We start from the raw sequence: 23,233 nt of genomic DNA on the forward strand, positions 1-23,233 counted from the left end.
TGCTTGTCCCTCGTGGGACTGACTGCCTCAGATTCGCCACTGCCATATTTCTGTGTCTCAGGCCAGAGCCGTCAAATGGAGGGTCAGCCCCTGGGAAGACGGTAAATCCGATTAGGACTGAGCCAGATCTAAGCAGCAAAGGGCTTCCAGCGTTACGTCCTTTAATGGAATTGCCCAGAGAGATTAGATTTTGTTGTTACCAGGGCATTATCTGTGACATTTTTTAATCGGGGTATAAACGACCCTCCTAGCCAGAGGCAAGTTAATTCCTAATTGACTGACCCCAAGCGATTACAAAAACCCTTTGATCGTTCCAGAATTTTGTGATCTTGATTCTTTAATGAAATAGACGTGTCCGTTGTTGCTACCCGCCAGGCCTGTGGCCTCCTCCTGGGGGTGCACACAGACAAGCTCTGCCCCTGACTTCCATCACATGGGCCACGGACTGAGGCTTCAGCAAGACCTGGGCTTGTCTTATCCAGGGTTCTTAGATCTCCCCAGAAACGGTGGGTGCAGAGCGGATTTGGCTTCCAGTGCAGCTGAGGTGGTTTTGTTTTTTTCACGAGTTTTCTCCCTGCCCAAGTAGAGTATGCTCTGTTGGAAATGCTTGAGTATGGGTGTGTATGTGTGTGCAACACACGTGAGCAAGGGTGCACATGCAGTGTGTGCGTGAGTGTGTGTGTGCGTGAGTGTGCATGTGTGTGCGTTTGCACACGTGTGTGTTCCAGGCCTGCCATGTGCAGCCCTGCCCCATCTCAGCAAACCACCCACCAGCTGTGTCCGAGACGTGAGGAGCGTGGCCCAGTCTTGAGGACCCACCCTTTAATCTCTACACTTTCCTGAGCCAAACCAGGGTGTTGACAAGGAGTGACGGGACAGTTTAATTTGTTCAAGATAATATGGTCCAAGCGTTTAAAAAAAAAATCCCGCTTATTAATTAATGCACTTACGTTCGACTTCATTTTTAACTCATGAAAACTTTTTTCAAAAAGTAAGCAGCACCCTTTTTTGATGCTCAAGTCTTGTTCCTGCTTGGGGTCATGGGCCTCGGGCGTGAGGGTGGCCAGGCCTGCTGCACCCTGACGGGCAACAGGTGGAGGCCTCAGCGTTGAGACAAACGAGGGTGAAGACGGGTCGGGGGGTGATTACCTTCCTGTAGCTGCCGTTCCATGTGTCACTGCTCCGTGCTGGGCACTTGGCAAATGGTACCTCATGAATCTTCACACACCTCTGAGGTCGGTGTTGTTACAGATAAGGAGACTGAGGCAGGAGTGACATGGCCTGTCACCGGCCAGGCTGGTATTCGCCTGACCCTGTGATCTTCCCACTTACTTTTTACAACATATGGGGCCCAACGGTACTTTTTCATACTGCATTATTTCCCACTCAGTCATTATTTAATGCCTGATTTAAAAAACTGAAAGAAGGGAGAGGAGACGGACAGATAAGAAGCAGGACAGGTTGTAGGGCTGTGAGCGTCTGGAGCCATGGGGCCACCCACCCAGCACGAGGACAGAGGACGGCTCCAGACCACAGGTTCAGGACGATGAGCGGTTTAGCTGCAGCTGCGGCTCGTTGTGTTTTCTCTGTCATTGCAACTCAGTTTGAATGCAGAGCTGGGACTGCTTCTGGGAAGATGAAATGGGGCTGATGGGTCTACGCCTTCGCTGCCAAGGCTGGAGGGTAAAGGAAATAAAAAGGCCACCTGTCCAGGGCCTGGGGGAGGAAGAAGAGGGAGAGGAGGGTCTTCCTTTGGCCTATAGAGTGAGGCTTCTGGGTGCTTCCCGGTCCCCCAAGCCTCCTTCCCCCGTTGAAGCATCTGGCAGGAGTGGCTGGTTCCTGGCTGCGGAGGCTGGACTCACTCAGGCTTTTGTGGATGGAGCAGTAGTGAGTCTGTACCCTCCACACAGGATCCCAGGCCTCTGTAGGAGCAGCAGTGAGTCTGCAGCTTCCACACAGGATCCCAGGCCTCTGTAGGGGCAGCAGTGAGTCTGCAGCTTCCACACAGGATCCCAGACCTCTGTAGGGGCAGGAGTGAGTCTGCAGCTTCCACACAGGATCCCAGGCCTCTGTAGGAGCAGCAGTGAGTCTGTACCCTCCACACAGGATCCCAGGCCTCTGTAGGGGCAGCAGTGAGTCTGTACCCTCCACGCAGGATCCCAGGCCTCTGTAGGGGCAGCAGTGAGTCTGCACTTTCCACGCAGGATCCCAGGCCTCTGTAGGGGCAGCAGTGAGTCTGTACGCTCCACGCAGGATCCCAGGCCTCTGTAGGGGCAGGAGTGAGCCTGTGCCCTCCATGCAGGATCCCAGGCCTCTGTAGGGGCAGTGGCTGAGCTATCTGCTGGCCCCGAAGCTAGGGGAGCACACCCCATGTTGGAGACGGCTCCCTCCACTGGCCCCTGAAGACCAGCAAAGACCCTGGGAAGTCAGAGCTGTCAGAAATCTGGGGGACTCCCTTGGAGACAGGGGCCTACTGTGTGTGTCCATCCCGTCCACTTCCTCAGTGCCCCTGCTGTGTGCAATCACAATGTCAGGCACCCAGGAGGGACAAGGCAGCTCAGACTGCCTGGTCTGGAGGCATTTGCTGTCAGCTGATTGGGGAATAGATTTGTGCCAGGTCACAGTGATAGAATCAGCCGTGGGCAGTCCTGGGCCTCAATGAACAGGCAGTCCCGGGCCTCAGTGGACAGGCAGTCCTGGGCTTCAGTGGACAGGCAGTCCCAGGCCTCAGTGGACAGGCAGTCCCGGGCCTCAGTGGACAAGCAGAACAGAGTGATTCCGGCTCAGGCCTCAGGGCTAGACCCCGCAAGGTGCTAATGAACATCTGCACAGCTGTGCAGCCTTGGCTCTGTGAAATGGGGTCATAACATCTGCTGGTCTCTATGGGTGCATCTAACATGTTTGTGGAGCCTCAGCACACAGCCAGCCCAGTAGGAATTTAAGATGCTGGTGATTGCTCAAGTAGAAATTCAGTAAGTGCTCACCACACACATGTTCTCGCGTGCTGACTTTGCTCCCCACATCAGGGGTCTTGTTGTAATGCATATAATCCCCTTCCTACCTCCACTCCCTCAGCCCATGAACTCCCGGAAGATAAGGGCCAGGCCTGAGGTATGTCTGCTTCCCCCAAGCTTAGGACAATACAGGTGCACCCTAGGCCCTCGTTGAAGGGAGGCAGGCATAAAGGTTGAAGGGCTAACTGGAGAGTGGATAGTGGATGAGGGAGGGGTAGATGGATAAAGGGCTGGATGGGCAAACACATGCATGAACAGGCAAAGGGGAGGGAGGGGTGGATGGTTGGGTAGATGCATAGATGGATGATGGGTGGATGGTGGAGGGGTGGGTGGGTGGATGGATGATGGACAGACAAGCTGATGGATGGATGACAGGATGGATAATACTAGGTGGGGGTGGGTGGATGGATGGTTGGATAGATGGATGGAAGGAAGGAAAGGTAGATGGATGGATGATAGGTGGGGGTGGATGGATGGAGGAAAGTAGGACGGGAAAGAGGAATGGTGGGGATGGGTGGGTGGATGGATGGATGGACGGACGGACGGACGGACGGACGGACGGACGGACGGACGGACGGACGGATGGATGGATGGATGGGTAAGTGGGTGGATGGGTAGTAGATGGATGGAGGGAGGGAGGGATGGGTGGGCGGGTGGGTGGATGGATGGGTGGATGGATGGATGGATGTAAATAGATAAAACTGAGTACTTAAAGGGCTGTATGCACATATGGGCATTCAGATAGGAGTGAATTGAAAGATGGGGTGTGGGAAGGAGGAAAGGCAGGCGGGCAGGCAGGCAGGCTCTGTATCCAAAAAGAAATCAGAGATCCCTCAATTTTATTGGGATGCTTCCAGCTAAGGTTTCCCAGTGACACACATCTCAGGGCTCAGACCAGCTGTCTTCTATGGTTGCCTGGAATTGAGCATCTCAAAGAAGCATGCCACAGATTAGCCTAGGAATCGTCTTGTTATTTACTCCTAAATTTTACAACCTACAAGCTGAGCTCCCCATTATATTCTTGTGTCTCGTGTAAACCTCACAGCTTAGAAGGGGAGATGCTGTGTGCCCATTCTACAGGTTAGGAAACTGAGGCTCAGCCCTGTTGAGGAAGCAAAGCAATAATGGCAAATGCCTGATTCCTACACTCCTGTGCAGGAATTCTCAAGACAATCAGCTGTGTGTTTTGCAGGCTTGCCAAAGACCTTGCTGGACCTCTTGGCTTCTGCCGAGGAAAAGTGATCAAATTTTGAAGAAAACCCCTCTCGTCAGACCTCAGGGCCATGTTTGATCCCCGCAGCAGCTCTACAGCCAGAATGTCCAGCCCACCCTGCCATCCTTGAGCCCAGGGTGACCTCCAGATTCCCTGAGCTCCAGGGGCTGGGACCTCAGGTCCCAAACAGCCCTCTTGTTGGAGGCACCTGACGGGGTTGTGCTTGCAAATTATCCCAAGGGTGCCATTTTCTCTCAGGCCTCCAAGGGCTTTTCAGGGAGGTGGTTTGTTTACCTTTCCTGGCAGACTCGGCCGTGGGAGCCACCCTTGGGTGGACGGTGGCAGTGGTCTTGGAGCTCCACATAGCAGTGACCCTGCTTGTCCCAGAACCACAGCTGAGGAATGGCCATACAGACCCTCAAGGGCTCTGCTGCCCAGCAACGGCCAGTTGTCCAGGCAACCGGCAAGCATGCGCCCCGCTTCTCCATCCCTGCTCTTCCTGGGGCCTGCCATTCATTGCCACGGCGCAGGGAGAGACCAGCGACAGTTTTCCCAGTGGAAATCACCGTCTCCCGGATGAAGGAGACGCAGGTAGCCACTGAGCGTAACAAGATGTCGGCATCTCCAGGACCCAACTACTCAGTCTTCCATTTTGGCCCCGTCAAGGTCCGGTAGCCCAGTCCCAAATATCCAAGCTCTCGGGCCTGGTGTCCGTCTTGTCCTTGGTGGTACAGGAGGCAGGGTGCTCGAAAAGACCGAGAGGTCCCAGCCCTCCACCCGCTGCAGGTAAGAGCCCCTCTCTGCGCACCTGACACCGGAAACTGAGGGGCCCTGTGACATGCAAAGAAGGACACAGATGGGTTCCAGTTAATCGCTCAGTGCATGGGGTCGTTCTCATTTGAGGCGCACAGGACAGGGCTTTATGAACCCAGGGATGCCGAGAAAGGCCAGCCTTTCATTCCTTATCATTTCATGATCATTGTCGGTTGGAAATGATGTTCCCAGCCAGGTGACAACTCCCGGAGAAAGGCGGCTGGGGGAGACAGACACCGTGTTCCTCAGCTCCAGGGATCCGTGGCAAGCGAGCGTTTGCCAGCCCCATTTCTTAGAGTTTCTTTAGGCTTGTATTTTGTAACTGCTTTCCCGCTCCTGGCAGACGTTTTCCAGCGGGTTTTGTGTTCTGTGAGCTGCAGGCAGTGAGCTGTGACAGAGAGAGGAAGTTCTCTGGAGTCAGACTGCCTAGGTTCAAGGCCGGCCTCTACCACCTACAACCCATGACTGAAGGCAGGGCCCTTGGCCTCTCTGAGCCTCAGTTTCCTGATCTGTGAAATGGGTGGGTGGGGTCTGCAGCCATGCCCCAGAGGCCCCCACCCCGTACCTTACTTGGAGCGGGGGCCTCTGCAACTGTGAGGTTAAACTCGGAAGGTAGAACATGTGTCCTTCACAATGCTGGTGACTAAGTCAAAAAATACTCCTGGGGGGCTGGCGTACACTTTGCTGGAGCTTAAATAGGCCCCCCTTCACTACCTGTGTTTGATCTTAGGAAACTTTTAAGGTGCCGGGGCAAATGCCCCTCCTCCAGAAGGAGTTCCCAGGAACCTTTTCCAGCTGTTTCCTCTGCTCCTAAAAAGTGCCTGTCCTGGTTAGCTTTTTTCCTTGGTTATTTTCTATTTTTGAGCGTGATTGTAAAGTGCGAGACTGTGCCCAGGCTACGTGGGGGTTCCTTTTACAATCGGATTTTTCCCTTCTAGCAGCGAGGCGGTCAGACGGAGAGGATGCGAGTTTCGACCAGGACAACAGGAAGGTAAGGACGCAGGCCGGTAGGCCAGGAAACCATCTGGTCCAGGAGGAACCCTGGGCGGAGGGCCTTCTCCGATTTGAAGCTTCAGGCTCTGTGCTCTCGGGTCTGTTCCTCAAGGGGCTTCGCGGCCACGTGAGGAAGGGGCCACTTTAGAAGGCGGCTTTGCCAGCTTTCTTCTGATTTTGAGGACAATGACCAGAATGCTAGTTATGTGGTGGTAACTTGCTGCATGTGCCGTAACTGAGACGTCTGGGAGGAATGGGTCGTCAGTCAAAACGTGTGCTCAGGGCATTCGGGATGGTTGTTTTTACCTGTTCCCGTGGAGTCAATTCTAACACATAGTGATGCTCTAGGACGAAGTAGAACTGCCCCATAGGGTTTCCAAGGAGTGGCTGGTGAATTTGAACTGCAGACCTTCTGGTTAGCAGCCGAGCTCTTAACCACCACCCCACCAGGGCTCCACGATTGTTCTAGAACCGGTAAAAAACCGGCCGCTGTTGAGTCGACTCCAACTCATGGCGAACTCAGAGTAGACCACTGTGATTCATGCGGTTTTCACTGGCTAATTTTTTTTGCAATCAAGGCCTTTCTCCCTGGTCTGTCTTAGCCTGGAGGCTCTGCCGAACCCGTCCAGCGTCACAGCGGCACACAAGTGTCCACGGACAGAGGTGGTGGTTGTGTGCGAGGTGCGTTGGCGGGGACTCAAACCCAGGTCTCCCCCGCGGAAGGCGAGCACCTGCCTCTCAGCCACCACTGCCCTCATCCACAGCTGCCAGCAGCCGACTCCTGGCGGCCACCTGTGTGTCAGTGCAGGGCTGTGCTCCACAGGTTTCCAGTGACTGAGTTTTCAGAAGTAGGTTGCCAGGCCTTTCTTCTGAGGTGCCTCTGGGTGGACTTGAACCTCCAGCTTTTCAGTTAACAGAGGAGCATGTGAACCGGTTGCACCACTCTGGGACACCTGTTCTAGACCCCAAAAAACCCAAACCCATTGCTGTTGAGTCGATTCGGACTCAGCAATGCTATTATAATACTGAGTAGAACTGCCCCATAGGGTTTCCCAGGAGCAACTGGGGTGGATTTGAACTGCTGACCTTATGGTTAGCAGCCAAACACTTAACTACTGCGCCACCAGGGCTCCTGTTCTAGAGCAGGACTCGGCAAAGGTTTTCTACGAAGGCCCAGAGGGTGAGTATTTCAGGCTTTGTGGCCACACAACCCTGTTGCAGCTGCTCCTCGCCTCTGCAGAGCAGCCACTGAAGATCCGTGAACGAGCAGGCGTGGCTGTGTCCAGCAAAGCCTGAATTACAAAAGCAGGCTGTGGGCCATCTGGCCGCAGCCGTAGGTCACCTACCTGTACCTTAGAGCCCTGAGGGGGCAGTGTGGCTCAGGGGTAGAATCCTCACCTTCCATGCTGGAGACCTGGGATTAATTCCCGGTCAACACGCCTCATGCACGGCCACCACCCGTCTGTCCGTGGAGGCTTGTGCGTTGCTGTGATGCTGAACAGGTCTCAGTGGAGCTTCCAGACTGAGACAGACTAGGAAGAAAGGCCTGGTGACCCACTTCCAAAAATCAGCCAGTGAGGACTCTGTGGATCATAAGATGGGGTTGGGGCAGGACCGGGCAGTGTTTTGTTCCGTGGTGCACGGAGCCGCAGTGAGTTAGGATCCATCTTGATGGCATCTAGCACCAACAATTTTAGAACCGAGGCCGCCATCACTAGTCTTTAAGGAAGGCAGAAGGGTGGGGAGGCACCCATGGCCGTCTGCTCCGGCTGAGCTCACCTCTTTCCCACTGTCGTCTGCTCCGGCTGAGCTCACCTCTTTCTCCATCTGCTCCGGCTGAGCTCACCTCTCTCCCATTGTCGTCTGCTCCGGCTGAGCTCACCTCCTTCTCCATCTGCTCTGGCTGAGCTCACCTCTCTCCCACTGTCGTCTGCTCCGGCTGAGCTCACCTCTTTCTCCATCTGCTCCGGCTGAGCTCACCTCTTTCCCACTGTCGTCTGCTCCGGCTGAGCTCACCTCTTTCTCCATCTGCTCCGGCTGAGCTCACCTCTTTCCCACTGTCGTCTGCTCCAGCTGAGCTCACCTCTTTCCCACTGTCATCTGCTCCAGCTGAGCTCACCTCTTTCCCATGGCCATCTGCTCCGGCTGAGCTCACCTCTTTCCCATGGCCATCTGCTCCGGCTGAGCTCACCTCTTTCCCACTGTCATCTGCTCCAGCTGTGCTCACCTCTTTCCCATGGCCATCTGCTCCGGCTGAGCTCACCTCTTTCCCATGGCCATCTGCTCCGGCTGAGCTCACCTCTTTCCCATGGCCATCTGCTCCGGCTGAGCTCACCTCTCTCCCACTGTCGTCTGCTCCGGCTGAGCTCACCTCTTTCTCCATCTGCTCCAGCTGAGCTCACCTCTTTCCCACTGTCGTCTGCTCCGGCTGAGCTCACCTCTTTCTCCATCTGCTCTGGCTGAGCTCACCTCTTTCCCACTGTCGTCTGCTCCGGCTGAGCTCACCTCTTTCCCACTGTCATCTGCTCCGGCTGAGCTCACCTCTTTCCCATGGCCGTCTGCTCCGGCTGAGCTCACCTCTTTCCCATGGCCATCTGCTCCGGCTGAGCTCACCTCTTTCCCATTGTCGTCTGCTCCAGCTGAGCTCACCTCTTTCCCACTGTCGTCTGCTCCAGCTGAGCTCACCTCTTTCTCCATCTGCTCCGGCTGAGCTCACCTCTTTCCCACTGCCGTCTGCTCCAGCTGAGCTCACCTCTTTCCCACTGTCGTCTGCTCCGGCTGAGTTCACCTCTTTCCCATGGCCGTCTGCTCCGGCTGAGCTCACCTCTTTCCCACTGTCATCTGCTCCGGCTGAGCTCACCTCTTTCTCCATCTGGTCTGGCTGAGCTCACCTCTTTCCCACGGCTGCCTGGTCCAGCTAAGCTCATCTCCTTCCAAAGGCCATCTGGTCTGGCTGAGCTCACCTCTTTCCCACAGCCGTCTGGTCCCGCTGAGCTCGCCTCTTTCCCACTGTCATCTGCTCCGGCTGAGCTCACCTCTTTCTCCATCTGCTCTGGCTGAGCTCACCTCTTTCCCACTGCCGTCTGCTCCAGCTGAGCTCACCTCTTTCCCACTGTCGTCTGCTCCGGCTGAGTTCACCTCTTTCCCATGGCCGTCTGCTCCGGCTGAGCTCACCTCTTTCCCACTGTCATCTGCTCCGGCTGAGCTCACCTCTTTCTCCATCTGGTCTGGCTGAGCTCACCTCTTTCCCACGGCTGCCTGGTCCAGCTAAGCTCATCTCCTTCCAAAGGCCATCTGGTCTGGCTGAGCTCACCTCTTTCCCACAGCCGTCTGGTCCCGCTGAGCTCGCCTCTTTCCCACGGCCATCTGGTCTAGCTGAGCTCACCTCTTTCCCACTGTCATCTGCTCCGGCTGAGCTCACCTCTTTCTCCATCTGCTCTGGCTGAGCTCACCTCTTTCCCACAGCCGTCTGGTCCGGCTGAGCTCACCTCTTTCCCACAGCCATCTGGTCTGGCTGAGGTCACCTGTTTCCCATGGCTGTCTGCTCCGGCTGAGCTCACCTCTTTCCCACGGCCATCTGGTCTAGCTGAGCTCACCTCTTTCCCGCAGCCGTCTGGTCTAGCTGAGTTCACCTGTTTCCCATGGCTGTCTGCTCCGGCTGAGCTTACCTCCACCCCACAGCTGTCTGCTCTGGTTGAGCTCACTTCTTTCCCACGGCTGTCTGCTCCTGCTGAGCTCACCTCTTTCTCCCTGTGAGAAGCGCTTTGGGTCTCTTAGTGTCCCTGAATGCTGTTCCCTCCCCTGTAAGGTGTGGAGAGACCATTTCCCCCCGTAACCCACAAGCCCAGAAAGAATCTGAATCAGCTACACTGGATTCTGGAGCTTTTTACTTAAACCTGGATTCTTCACACACTGGGTTATTCTGCCGTGGGGTGGCCTGTACATTAGAAGTTGGTAGCAGCCAGAGGGGTGGTGAGATGTTTCCACCGTTGCAAATGGCCTCCCAATTCACGTGGCACTTTGTTTTTCCTCCACAGAAGACCAGCTGGCTGATTCTCAAGGGAGACGCAGACACAAGGACAAACTCCCCAGACCTGGACAGCCAGTCTCTGTCACAGAGTAGTGGGACAGACAGAGACCCTCTCCAGAGAATGCCAGGCGACAGCTTTTACTCACGTGAGTGGTTCTTTAGAGCACGGAGCTGTCACGTGGCATGTAAAGGGGCCCCACAGCTCTGAGCCAACCCCCCAAAATCTAAGCCTTGCTTGTAAGAAAATCTAAGAGCAAGCCAACCAAGATAAGAGCAAACCAAACATAAGCCCAAACCCTCTTGGCATTTGGCAATTTCCTGGGACTGACATTAGCTGCTGTTGAAAGCTGGTGGTCACCATGTGTCTCCTTATATACTCCCAGGGCTGCAAGAAAGCAGCTGAGCCAACCTGGCTCTTGAGCCATTCTAGAAAAATGCCTCCCAGACCTGCTGGCTTAGATGTGCAGGCCGCTTCCCCTGAAGCACAACCCTGAGCATGGTCCAGGTGGGCAAGACCAGACTTGGTGTTGATGACAGGGCATGGTCCCGCCTCCCAGTGGCTCACCCAGGCCAGGGACATGATTGTTTGGGCCTTGATATCCTCATGCCATACGGGAGACAAAGGTAACGTCTGCCTGGCTCCTGGGGTGTCGTGAAGACTGAACTAGGCTTGATTTTCAAACGTAGAGCAGATATCCCCATAATGTTGTTTGTTTCAAGATGAGATAAACTGTAGGTGGTAACCAACAGCAAACAGCAGCCAGACTCACTCCGCATTTCCTGGAAATGGACTTGGGGCTCTCAACTGTGTGTGGGGGGGGGGATTTCCGTGGGCAAAGCTGGAGGCTTAGCTGGCAGCAGAGGCTGAGAGGGAATGAACGTGGGTATGAGTAAGCAGAGGCAGGATGGTGGCTTTGCAGTGGGGCAGACTTGAGGTCAAAGCCGGGCTCCAACACTGACCATCCGCCATTGATGGATGGTGGGGTGACGCTGGTAGGCTTGCTGGGTTGTTAATAGCCTTGAAAGCTGTGATACCACCTGCGCACAGTGGTGCCCTGCCTGGTCCGTAGCAGACGCTCAGTGAACAGTCGTGTCTGCCGTCCGCATCATCATTCTCATGGCAGTACCCTGTAAGCGCTCTTGCACGTGAAAGTTGAGCAGATTCCAGTGTGGCTCTACTTCTCCACGTGAGGGTAAAGAGAGAAGATGTAAGAGGCTTGCAAGTTGTGATTTGTTTGAAAAATAACACGAAACGTAGAAAGGTGTGTTGTTTTGTCTGCAGTCTTTGAAAGCAGTTGCTTCTTTGCCCCAGCACCTCCACCACTGCCAGGGTCTCAATGTTGGGATCTCAGAGCTGGTACACACGGTCACACCAATAAAAGAACCCCAGAGGGGCTGTCCAAGATGGCGGCCTGTCCAAGATGGCGGCTTGCTCATTCTGGAATAGTTGGGATGGGTGTGGAAGGCCCCTCTTCTCACCTACAGGCAGAGTTGGGGGCTGTTGGGGCTGGGCTGCAGGAGACTCACCAGGCAAGACGTTGCTGCCAGCCTGTGTCTTCCAGCCTGCTATCGGGCAGCAACAAGCCAGTCTTCACCCCTCCACCTGCTCCCAGTACCCATTGCCACAAGCAGACCACACCTGCATGTGGTTGGGGCCATTGTCTGTAGTAATGGGCCTTTCTGCTTTGCACTCACTTTTTCCTAATGAATGGTCGCTGTATTTGGAAGGTTGCACACATCATGACACAACGATTAAGCGCTTGGCTGCTAACCAGAAAGTTGGTGGTTCGAACCCAACCAGCGGCTCCATGGGAGAAAGACCTGTAGATCTGCTTTCGTAAAGATTACAGCCTAGGAAACCCTATGGGGCAGTTCTGTTCTGTCATGTGGAGTCACTATGAGTCGAAATAGGCTCTGTGGCACCTGACAACAGTAATAACAGGCTCTTGTCACACCAGCTTAACAGCATCTCAGTCTCTCCCCAACTTGGTTAGTGTCCTGGCCTGGGGGCCTTAGTGGCGGGGTCCAAGAGCTCTTGGGAAATGAGTACCCAGGGCACTGTCTCCAACTTGCAGGCCTTCCTTGCTGGGTAGTGGGCAGGCCTGCTCCTGCAAGGCTGGTGCAATCCCTCCACCTGTCCCTGGACCCCCTCAGGGAGGCTGGCAGCACACCCAGGACACCTGCTCAGTCTGTGGCCACCTTGGACATTGGAGGGGAGCATGGTGTGAGGAAGCTAAACTGGAGACAGGCTGGCCTGTGAGGACCTACCTGCCACCGCCGTGTGTTCGTGTGTGTGATCTTCACCTCTGTGCTCCACTTCCTCACCCGCAAATGCTGGGAATAAGGACAACCTGGGCCTGACAGGTGGCTGACCTCAGGGGCTGGAGGCTGTGCCAAATGATTTCATTGGCCGGTCACACACTGGCTTGGGCTTACTGGTCAACTTCATTCCTGACTGCCACATCCCTATCATGACTACAGGTGGGCATGTGAGCACAGGTGGGCATGTGAGTGCTTCCATAGGGTGCGTCCAGCCTGCTGGAGTCCCTGACTTAACCAGGGATCTTCCCCCAAAGCACACACATCATGTAGTGTGTGTCCTTTCCCATTACTGATGTTTATGATGACTGTGATTCTGATTCTGTCTTTCCTTCACTTTTTCCTGGTATTCGACATTGGTTCCTCTGAGCAGGAGGCCCACTGTGCCTAACCATTGCAACGGTGCCGTTGTTTCTTCCTGACGCAGCTAGCCTGCTTCCCATGTGCCTGGAGACAGCAGCAAGGACCTGGGCTGCTGGCGGTGCATGGGGCCAGGCACGCCCTGCTCTGTGCAGCCTGTAGGAATCCAGGCAGGATGGGCAGCTCTCAGGATCAAGTTTATCCACTCTCTTTTCTCAGGGTTCCTTTGGATATCACCCAGGAGTCCCCAGTGTGTGTCTATTGACACCATCCCATTTGCACACAGCTTTTAGTGAGCAAAGTGGTTGCACAGAGCGAGACGCACCCACTGCACCCCCAGAATGTTCTTCTGTACAAGGAAGGTAGGACTGTGACATTCAACACCGTGGGCACTCAATAAATGTTTGTTGAATTGAGATGCATTGAATTCAACGGGTATTTATCGAGCACCCACTCTGTGCCAGACTCTGTACTAGGTGCCAAGGGGGAGACGGAGACTACGAGAGCAGCCCCAGGCCTGGAGGGGTATTCAGGGAGCTGGGAGAGGAAGATATGCTGATAGAAGTGAGCACATGTGTGTCCCGCTGCCTGCCACTCACCCACCTGGGCTCTCAGTGGAACAGGGCTGCCAGTCTCCTCCATGTGCTCACAGAGGGCCTTGTCATAACGTCATTCCCACTTTTGACACCAATCTTATCCCACTCATGACACCATCAGCATATCTCACCAGGGCCTGAATTCTTTTTTCAGTCATTTATCCATTCCTCCACCAGTATTTATTGAGCAGCTACTATGTGCTGGACAGAGCGCTAGGCAGTGGAGAGGCAGTGGTGGGCATGGCACAGTCCCCATTCCCCAGTGGGGAAGCCAGATGACTAAACAGCAGTGAGAAACCAGTGTAACACTTGCCAATGGTTCTCAGCTGGGCAGCACTACCCTCTCCAAAACAGTTCTCATACTGAAATGCTTATTATAGACTACTCTTTCATTTCCGCGTTATACTATACATGGGGCATGATTTGGACTATGTGCTTAGTAAGTTACACTATTGATTACCTGATTTATACACAGGAAAGGGGGATAATATTGATTATTTTGCTATAAGAAGAGGCAGGATTCAGGCTTGTTGCCCCAGCGGATGGCCTCAAGGTGGTATGTCCACCCTTCCCCACCTAGCCTGGATGCTACAGACAGGTCTGACGCTCTGGGCCCCCCTTTTTATCACTGGTCTTTAAGGATGAGAAAAGGTAGTCCTTACACTTTTTAACTCATGGTTGAAAGAAAGAGACACTCTGGTTTGCCACCTGTCAGCCTCACAAGAATGTTAGACAGAGTGGGCAGTGCCCCTGGTCTGGACTGTATGACCTGAGAGCCCGTAGGGGTGAACCCACAAATATCAGGACCAGATAAGGAACATCAGTGCCATCTCCTCATTTTCCAATGGAGAGAACAAGACCCAGAGAGAGGGCATGACCTGCCCATCAGCCAACACATATGTAATGAGCATTCTCTACATTCCTGGCCCTGTTCTGGGCAGTGTGCTATGGCAGAGGACAAAGCTGGCAAAGCTCCCCACTCCATGGAGGTGACATTCTAATGGGGGTGGGGAGATGGGCGCAAACAAACTTAGAAAGTAGATTATGTTGGCACTGCAGGTAAGGAGGGCTAGTAGGATGTGGGGGTGAGAGGAGGCACAGCTTTAAATATGGTGGTCAGGGAGGGGAGACAGGATTTGAGCAAGACTTGAAGGGAGCTGTAGTGGGTTGAATTGCATCCCCCAAAAAGATATATCCAAGTCCTAACGCCTAGTACCCAGGAAGTGACCCTGTTTGGAAAAGGGGTCTCTGCAGATGTGATTGCGTTAAGGGTGGTAACGGGAGACCATCCTGGATTACTCGGGTGGGCCCTAAATCCAACGACAAGTGTCCTTATAAGAGACAGAAAAGAAGAGACACACGGAGGGCAGAGGCCACATGAAGACAGAGACAGAGATGGAGCGATGCAGCCACAAGCCCAGAAATGCCGGAGGCTGCCAGGAGCAGGAAGAGACCCAGAAGGATCCTTGCGTAGAGCTCCAGAGGGCACATGGCCCTGTCCACATCTTGGTTTCAGACTCCTGGCCTCCAGAACTGTGGGAGAGTACATTCCTGTGGCCTTAAGCCAAGCCTGTGGTACTTTAAGGAGCCCTGGTGGCACAGTGGTTAAAGTGCTCGGCTCCTAACCAAAAGGCCAGCAGTTAAATCTACCAGCTGCTCAGCAGAAGAAGGATGTGGCAGTCACTTCAGTGAAGATTTACAGCAGCTCTACCACCGCGGTTCCCCTCTGTCCTACAGGGTCGCTGTGAGTCGGGATCGACTCCACAGCAGAGGGTTTGGTGATGTTTTGGTTTGTGGTACTTTGTTATGGCAGCTCCATGCCACTCACCCAAGGGTGCCTGCCTGAACATGCGGATATTTGGTGGGTTTAGGGAGCAGCAAGGGAGCCAGTGTGGCTGCAGTGGAGTGGAGGAAAGTTTACGAGAGGGCTCCAAGCTGGCCTCCACCTGCTCGGGCTCAGGTGTTCCAAGAGGCAACTGCAGGAACCCAGGTCAGGGAAGAATGTTCTAGAAGTACAAGCTGCACATACACAGGTGGGAGGCAAGAAATGGGAGGAGGGGCAGTTGGGAGACAGGCAGACGACAAGGTGGTGGGTGAGGGACAGCCAGCACCGAGGCTAGAAGTGCACAGTGGTCTAAGGAATTTCTTCAGATTGGGGCTTTGCGGCAGGGCTGTGAGCAGGAAGGGGAAGGCGTCCAGCGTACACACATGGCTCTTCCTCAGACCCAGATAAGGGGAGCTCCACGGTGTGATTCTTCCATTTCCCCATCTCTACAACATGCTGGAGTGAAAGAGAGAGCAGGACTGGGGGTGGGAAGGGTGGGGGCAGAAGCTGGCAGGAGACCAAGGAGGGGCTGACAGGGATGGAAGAAGCCATGGAGAGTCCTGGGGCTGAGGAGCCGGGGCCACCTTGGGCCCGGCTTGCTTGCTTCTGTCAAGAGGACTGAAGCTCAGACAATTCAAGGGGTGTCCCATTCACAACTCCCTTCTTTCCTCAGACATGGACACTGAGGCTTAGAGTGGGGACCCCAACCTGTACAGGCCACACAGCTGCAAAGCCACATGTCCAGAGGCAGTGCACCCAAAACTGGCATATCACTGGTGGGATGGGCAAAGGCCTGCCCAGGGGAATGGCTTTCTGGTCAACTGCCCACAGAGCTAGGCTGTCGTAATGAGCCATGTGTCCCATAGCTGTGTCTGGGGTAGTCCTCACCTGGGAGTGATTTGATTGAACCCCTGACAAGTTAGACCAGGAGAGAGACACACTCAAGGAGCCCTCAGGCAGAGTGCCAAGGGAAGGGGACCATGCAGGGTTCTGAAAGGAGGCTACCAGGAGCCTGGTTATGCTGAGCTTGGTCATTGGAGCAGCCAGGTGTCTAGAGTTCATGGGGCCTGGTGCAACTTGATCAAATAATTTCAATAATAAGAATCAGCACAAAGCTAGTTCTTAGGAGGCAGAGGTCACATGCATCTTGACTGTCCAACTTCCCTGTTGTCTGTGTCCCCAGCCTTCTTCTTCCCCACGGAACTCTGTCTCCTTCTCTACTGAGTTTGGTAATTCGCTGCAACATCACACACAACTCACAGGCTCTACTGGTGGTGATGTGGCTTATTAGGGCAAAAAATACAACTTGGAAGTAGCTTGGGAGTAACACGTAAAAGTAGTTGGTAAGGTTTGGAAAGGTCGCTGAAGTCCATGGACCAGGAAGCTCTCCTTCCATATTCTTTCCCTCAGGAAGTTTCCCTGAGCCTGGGTTTGGGGCTCTTTTCAGTCTGTCCACACACTCATTATTGGCTTCCAGGTGGGCTCCCAGACGCTCTCCCTCGTCAAGACAAACCCTCAGGTGTGGTCAGTGTAGCCCAACTGCTCTGAGAATTATTTTGCAGAGGCCAGGGACAGTGATCAAACAGCTTGAGGTAAAGTAACTCTCAACCTCACACAGGGCCTGGTGCAAATCAGGTCACAACTGAAGGCCACAGTGACCCACAACCTGTCCCAGGTCCTCTCCAGCTTGCCTTCTCCATGTGGGCTTTCTCTCTCTTTCTGTCCACAACACACACACCCACTGCCTCACACTCTCGAAGGTTATCTGATTCCATCAGCCATGTGGGTCCCTAGAAGACCACCATTCCCAGAAAACCCACCCTAGGACAGGCTGCCGGGAAGTGGGTGGGGTTACTGTTTCCCAAAGTCAGAAGCCCTGGGCTCTCATCTCAGCCTCTCTGGTTAGTAATCATCTGACCTTCTCTGAGTTCCTTAATCTCACCCAGGCTCAGCTTCCTCATCTGTTAAATGGGCTCATGCTCTCTACCGGCTTATGAGGGTCAGGAGGAATCTCTGATTGTGTGAAGGGACTTTATAGCCAGGGGTTCCCAACCCTGGGTGTACATGGAGATCACCCAGGACCTTTAAAATCTACTGATGCTGGTCCCACCCCAAGAGAGTCTAATTTCAACTGTTCTAGATGGTAACCTACAAAACAACATAATGTAGACTCACCTCTCCCCACTCTTCCCTGCTCCTTTGCCGTTGTTGCTAGTTGCCGTCGAGTTGCCTCTGACTCATGGCAAGCTTATGTACAACAGAGTGAAATGTTTCTCAGCTCTTGGCCATCTCCAGCACTATACTGGACAATGTTCTGTTGTAATCTGAAAGATTTTTACTGACTGACTTTTAGAAGTAAATTGCCAGGCCTTTCTTCCTAGTCTGTCTTAGCCTGGAAGCTCTGCTGTAACCTGTCCACTATGGTGACCCTGCTGGTATTTGAAATATCAGTAGTATCACTTCCAGCATCACAGCAACACACAGCCACTGCAGTACGACAAAATGACACATGGACGGCGGTTCCCACTTTGAGTACAATGAGAAGACCTGGAAGTAATACAGCAGACAATCACAGAAAAACCCTGAAGGAGAGAAAGAGGAAAGTAGGCTGGCCAGGGATCTCAGGACTTGAGTGTTTCCCGAACTCCCACCCAGGGCCAGAAGATGACTACACAGATATTTCCCTCCCCCGGCCATCCCAGAAGAGGAACCTCTGATACCCGGCAGAAGCCCTGCTGGCACCAGGTGGCCCAGAGAGTGGGCCTGGAGAAACACCGCCGTGTGCTGTGGCCTGTGCCTCCCACCCCACCACGCAACATGGGAGAGCCCAGAAAGTGCATTTCGCCCCCGCACATGGTACCAGCAGGGGGGGAGTGGGAAGGCCTCCGGTGCGGGGAGGCCGAGAGAAGGGCTTTCTGCCCCAAGTTTTAGCATGCCCCGCCACCACTTCCCCATGGGTGGTCACAGGCGTCAGTCCCCTGGAGAGCCAGCAGCGCCAGGTGAACTTCGTGGAGCAGAATGTCAGCGCACAGATTCTGAAAACTGAGTTGTCATTGGAACCGCAACTTGCTGTGTATACTAAACCTAAAGAGGGCGACAGCTTGCTAAAACAGGTGATTTAAATAGGATCCAGAGTTGCCTAACGTGATATCCAAGATGTCCGGGATACAACAAATAGTCATGACCATACCAGGAATTATAAAAGGAACTTGAATGAGGAACGGCCACCAACAAACACCAACATGGAGACAGGTCTGATGTCGGGGTTACTGACCAGGGTTTTAAAGGAACCATCACAAAAACGCTTCAACAAGCTGTCACAAATACTCCTGAGACAAATGGAAAAAACAGAAAATACCACCAAAGAAATAGAAAAGCACAAGGAAAAGAATCAGATGTAAATTATGAAGCTGAAAACACAGTGGACACAGTGGCCCAAGTTTAAACGTCGCTGGGTAGTCTCGGTATCAGCACACACAGTGGCCCAAGTTTAAACGTCGCTGGGTAGTCTCGGTATCAGCACACACAGTGGCCCAAGTTTAAACGTCGCTGGGTAGTCTCGGTATCAGCACACACAGTGGCCCAAGTTTAAACGTCGCTGGGTAGTCTCGGTATCAGCACACACAGTGGCCCAAGTTTAAACGTCGCTGGGTAGTCTCGGTATCAGCACAGCAGGAGACAAAGACGACGGAAGTCGGCAAACTTGATGATAGAACAATAAACAGTATTTCGTCTGAACAACGGAGAGAAAATAGACAGGGGAAAAATATGAACAGAGCCTCAGGGACCGGTGGGCCAGCATTTGTATCATCAGAGTACCGGAAAGAGAGGAGAGAGTGGAGCTACGAATGTTCAAAGAAATAATTGGTGAAAACTGCACAAATTTGGTGAAACACAAAAACCTACAGACTCAGTAAGCTGAGTCAACCTCAAATGGGATAAACCTAAAGAAATCCACACCAAGGCACATCATAATTAACCTTCCGAAAACTAAAGACAAAGAAAAAATCCTGAAAGCAGCCAGACAGGAAAGACACGCTACCTATGGGGGACTTTGATCCGAGTGATAGCATGTTTCTCATGTGAAACCACGGAAGTCACAAGCAAGTGGATAGAAAAGAACTGTCAACTGTGAATTCTATATCTGATGAAAATACCCTTCAGGAATGGAGGGGAAATAAACACTTCCTCAGGCAAAGGAAAGCTGAGCATATTAGGTGCTGGCAGACCTACCCGTAACGAATGGCTAAAGGAAGTTCTCCAAACAGAAGAAGGCCTGGATCTTCAGAAAGGAAAGAAGAGCCTCGGACTAGGTAAAAATAAGGGTAAATATAATAGACCATCCTTCTCTTCATGAGTTTCTTAAATCATACTTGAGGTTTAAGCAAAATTTATAACACTATCAGATTTGAGTGCTCAATGCAGATAGAAAAAACACTTAAGACAATTGTGTTTAAAAAGTGCCCTCGATGGAGGTGAGGTTTCTGGACTTGAAGTGGTAAGATGTTGGTTCCAGTAGACACGGCAGCTGGGCATTGGGATTTTCGGAAGCTTCCCGGGTGATTGCAGTGTGCAGCCAGGGCGGAGAGTCACTCATTCAGAGGTGGTACAAGGATACCAGCGAGGGTGTTTGCTGCCTTAAACTCCTAGGGCAGCAGTTCCCAAACCTCAGCGTGCATCAAAACGATCTTGAGGGCTTGTGAAAACACAGCTCACTAGGCCTTGGCCCCAGAATCCTGATGCAGTTGTCTGGGATGGGGCCAACGAATTCCCCCAACACCCTGTGTGACCTTCCTCTGGGCCTCTGGCTCCTGGCCCAGAAAAGGGGGAGCTTGGCTGGAGATAGGTGACGCCAGGGGCTTGGCCTGTCCCTGAACACGGGGGCCAGCAGGACTGAGTGTCAGGCTCTGGGGGTCCGTGAACAATGGGCCAGTATGGGGCTGTCACCCCCTCTGGGGGCCTTGTCCTCAGTCAGCATTCAGGGAACAGGGGCCATGTCCAGGCTGGGCATGGACGTGGCTGTGGCTGCAGGGAAAGTGGTTCATGGCCTTGCTTTTCTGGTGCTCTGTGTCACCTGCCCTCAGCCCACCTGCCTTGGTCTGTCACCTGCCCCCCCGGCCCCGCCTGCCTGGGTCACAGCCCCCAGTCCAGGCCTCGGCCACCCTGCCTGCATGCTCCCCGCCTGCGCGTGTGACAAAGCTGTGCTGTGTCTGTTTCAGGATTCCCCTATTCCAAATCTGAAGGGAAGAATGGCCTGGACCACCGGGTAGGTACTTGCCCCCCAGCGCGTGCTGCTAGCGTTGCCGGGGCCTGTGCACACATCCTCTGCAGCTTCCTGAGCCCACAGCCGGGAGCGGGGGGCCGGGGGGACCCCCAGCCACCCCACCCTGCCTGACCACCCAGCACACGTTAGCATCACCAGGGCCTGTGCACGGTGTCCCCCATGGCTTCCTGACCACACAGCCGGGAGCGGGGGGCCGTGGGGACCCCCAGCCACCCCACCCTGCCTGACCACCCAGCACACGTTAGCATCACCAGGGCCTGTGCACGGTGTCCCCCGTGGCTTCCTGACCACACAGCCGGGAGCGGGGGGCCATGGGGACTCCCCATCTGATGTCCCATCAAGGACTGCCACCTCCAGTACTTTTTGCATAGCAGGACCAGAACCAGAACCAGGGACACCGTCTCTCCCATTCCCTCCCCACCTCCAGCTGCAGAAGAGCTCAGCGAGGGGGCGGGGAGCACCCAGCACCACCAGGCCCCTCCAGGAGGCCCTTCCTGTCTGAGTTCCTCCCTCTGATGCAGGGCAGCGTAATAAGAACCCTCAGGGGCTGCTGTGTTCATTGCAGTGATGTGAGCTGGCATCCACGTCCCCCATGAAGTCTCCTCTCCAGCACTAGTACCATCATTTAAAAAACACGAAAAACCAAATCCATTGCTGTCGAGTCAGTTCCGACTCATATCGACCCTGCAGGGCAGAGTAGAACTGTCCCACAGGGTCTCCAAGGCTGTCATCTTTGCGGAAGCAGACTGCCATACCTTCTTCCGCCATCACTACTACTCCTGACAGCATCGTTACCCCAGGAGTATTAGAGAAGCGCAGAGCTTCACAACACGCAGGAAGCTTCCCTCTGCTGCCCTCAGCCCAAAACTGGTTTGGCTGCCCGCCCTGAGGGTTCCGAATCTCAAGGTGTCCGAATCTGAGCCCCAGGAGTTGGATCCCTGACATGTCCTCCCTCACCGCACCCTCGGGATGAGGCCCTGGCACTGGGACAGTCAGCTCCTGAGGAAGCCTTGTTCCTTTCGTTCCTCTTCCTGTGGCTCAGCTAGCTCTCCAGTGAGTGTCCCTAGGGGGGTGGTGTGATGGCAGCAGACACCCCCACCCAGCCCAGGAGACCCACCATCGCCCCCCCAGCCCCAGGAGACCTGCCATCACCGCTCCCCACCCCGCCCAGCCCAGGAGACCCTCGGTCACCCCAGACAACCTGTTTCCAGCCTGAGGAAGTTTGTCCCAAAGTTGGGCAGTTCACCCCCAGGGGGAGCCACTAGAAACAGGATCCCGTGGGCTACACTGGGGCAGTCCTGGCAGTGAGTGAGTAGCCCAGGGGCAGCCTCGGCCAGGTGTATCTGTCCCTGGCATCAAAACCACTGAGACATCTTCGAGAGGGTGTGTCGCCTGTAGCCACGGGGCATCCTCCTGGCCTGCATTTTCCTCCATCTTCTCCAGCCTCCGTCCTACCAGGGCGTGGCCTCCTGGGGTCCCCCGGCTGTTGCCTCTGCATGGTTTTATCCTAGTGTCTCAGCCACCACCCCACTAACTGCTCTACCCTTCCAGAATGGCCGAGTCCCTAACAAGCATGCGCGGCCTGGGTCTTTCAGTGCCCTCAGGGGCTTCTCCACCTTCTTCCTCCACATGGAAAGTGGGGGAGGGGGTACAGACCAATGCCGCCAGGATTCCAGGAAATGTGAGTCCCTTAAGCTCAGGGAGATGGGACAGCAGAAGGTGTCTAGGACGTTCTCTCTTCACCTGGACCAGCTCTCCTCTAACTCACGGGGTGGTGAGCTCAGTGCTTACGAGGGGGGCCAAGTCCGGGTGCTCCACCAACCAGATCAAGTCCAGGGGGCTTTCTCCGTTGTCGTTAGGTGCTGTTGAGCCTGTTCTGACTCACAGTGACCCTATGTACACCAGAATGAAACACGGCCTGGTCCTGCACCACACTCACAACCGTTGTGTGTGAGCCCGTGGTTGCAGCCGCTGGGCCATTTCTCGCACACGGAGGGCGACTAAGAGAAGAGCATTGCCTGCGTTTCCAGCCTGCTGTGTGTCCCCTTGCCATTAGCTGCTGTCGAGTCGGCTCTGACTCACGGCGACCGACCGTACGTACCACTGGAAGATTTGTTGCCGGGTCCTGAGCCATCTTCAGCACATCTCTGGGGGGTTCTCTTCTTGGTCCTTGTGCTAGAGTGACATGGATGCTGCCCCCAACAGACTGCGGGGGCCGTGCCCTCCGGATGCCCACTGCCTGAGTGCATTTGGGAACAGCTGGTCCCAGCAGTCTGCACCCCTCACCTAGACGATTGGGAGCAGGACCCTTAGCTGCACAGAATCAAGAACCAAGTGCTAGAACCTTTGTGAAAGCATTCCTCCCCGTGGCCTCAAGACTGGGGAGGAGAGTGTTACCCCAACCTGTGTCTGGCATTTCCCTGGGGAGTCTAAAACGCTGAATTTATCACCACCTGACAATTTTGAGCTTTTCACATTACTTATGTGGGTGCCTGGTGAATAGTATTGATGACTTGAAGGCCTGGTGGTGCAGTGGTTAAGAGCTTGGTTGCTAACCTAAAGGTCAGCAGTTTGAATCCACCAGCTGCTCCTTGGAAACCCTGTGGGGTAGTTCTGCTCTGTCCTATAGAGTCCCTGTGAGTGGGAATTGACTCGGAGGCAATGGGTCTTGGTATTGATGACTTTGCTTTGGGGTTCTTTTTCTCCCTGATGACATTCTCTTCTTCTTCTTTTTTTTTTTTTTTTACTCTTTCTAAGATTCTTATGTAATTGTATACTCATTTCTC

General features: G+C 54.1%; 1 protein-coding gene across 15 annotated transcripts in view; it reads left to right on the forward strand.

Annotated features, from left to right (window-relative positions):
• The window catches only part of ABLIM2 (actin binding LIM protein family member 2), a 179,896-nt gene that overhangs the window by 130,418 nt on the left and 26,245 nt on the right, over positions 1-23,233 (forward strand). For 10 of the 15 annotated variants that reach the window (XR_007517717.1, XR_007517716.1, XM_049886708.1 and 7 more), the window contains 3 exons: positions 5,979-6,031; positions 10,071-10,209; positions 20,383-20,429. Coding sequence is in view for 12 of the 15 variants with exons in the window: in XM_049886708.1 (XP_049742665.1) it covers positions 5,979-6,031; positions 10,071-10,209; positions 20,383-20,429 (239 nt within the window). In the remaining 3 variants the exon portion in view is untranslated. Of the gene's footprint in view, positions 1-5,978; positions 6,032-10,070; positions 10,210-20,382; positions 20,430-20,968; positions 23,219-23,233 lie in introns of those variants that run through there. The other 5 variants (XM_049886709.1, XM_049886716.1, XR_007517718.1 and 2 more) reach the window with 4 other exon arrangements.

Source organism: Elephas maximus, chromosome 5 (assembly GCF_024166365.1).
Source record: "Elephas maximus indicus isolate mEleMax1 chromosome 5, mEleMax1 primary haplotype, whole genome shotgun sequence".
Lineage (NCBI taxonomy): Eukaryota > Metazoa > Chordata > Mammalia > Proboscidea > Elephantidae > Elephas > Elephas maximus.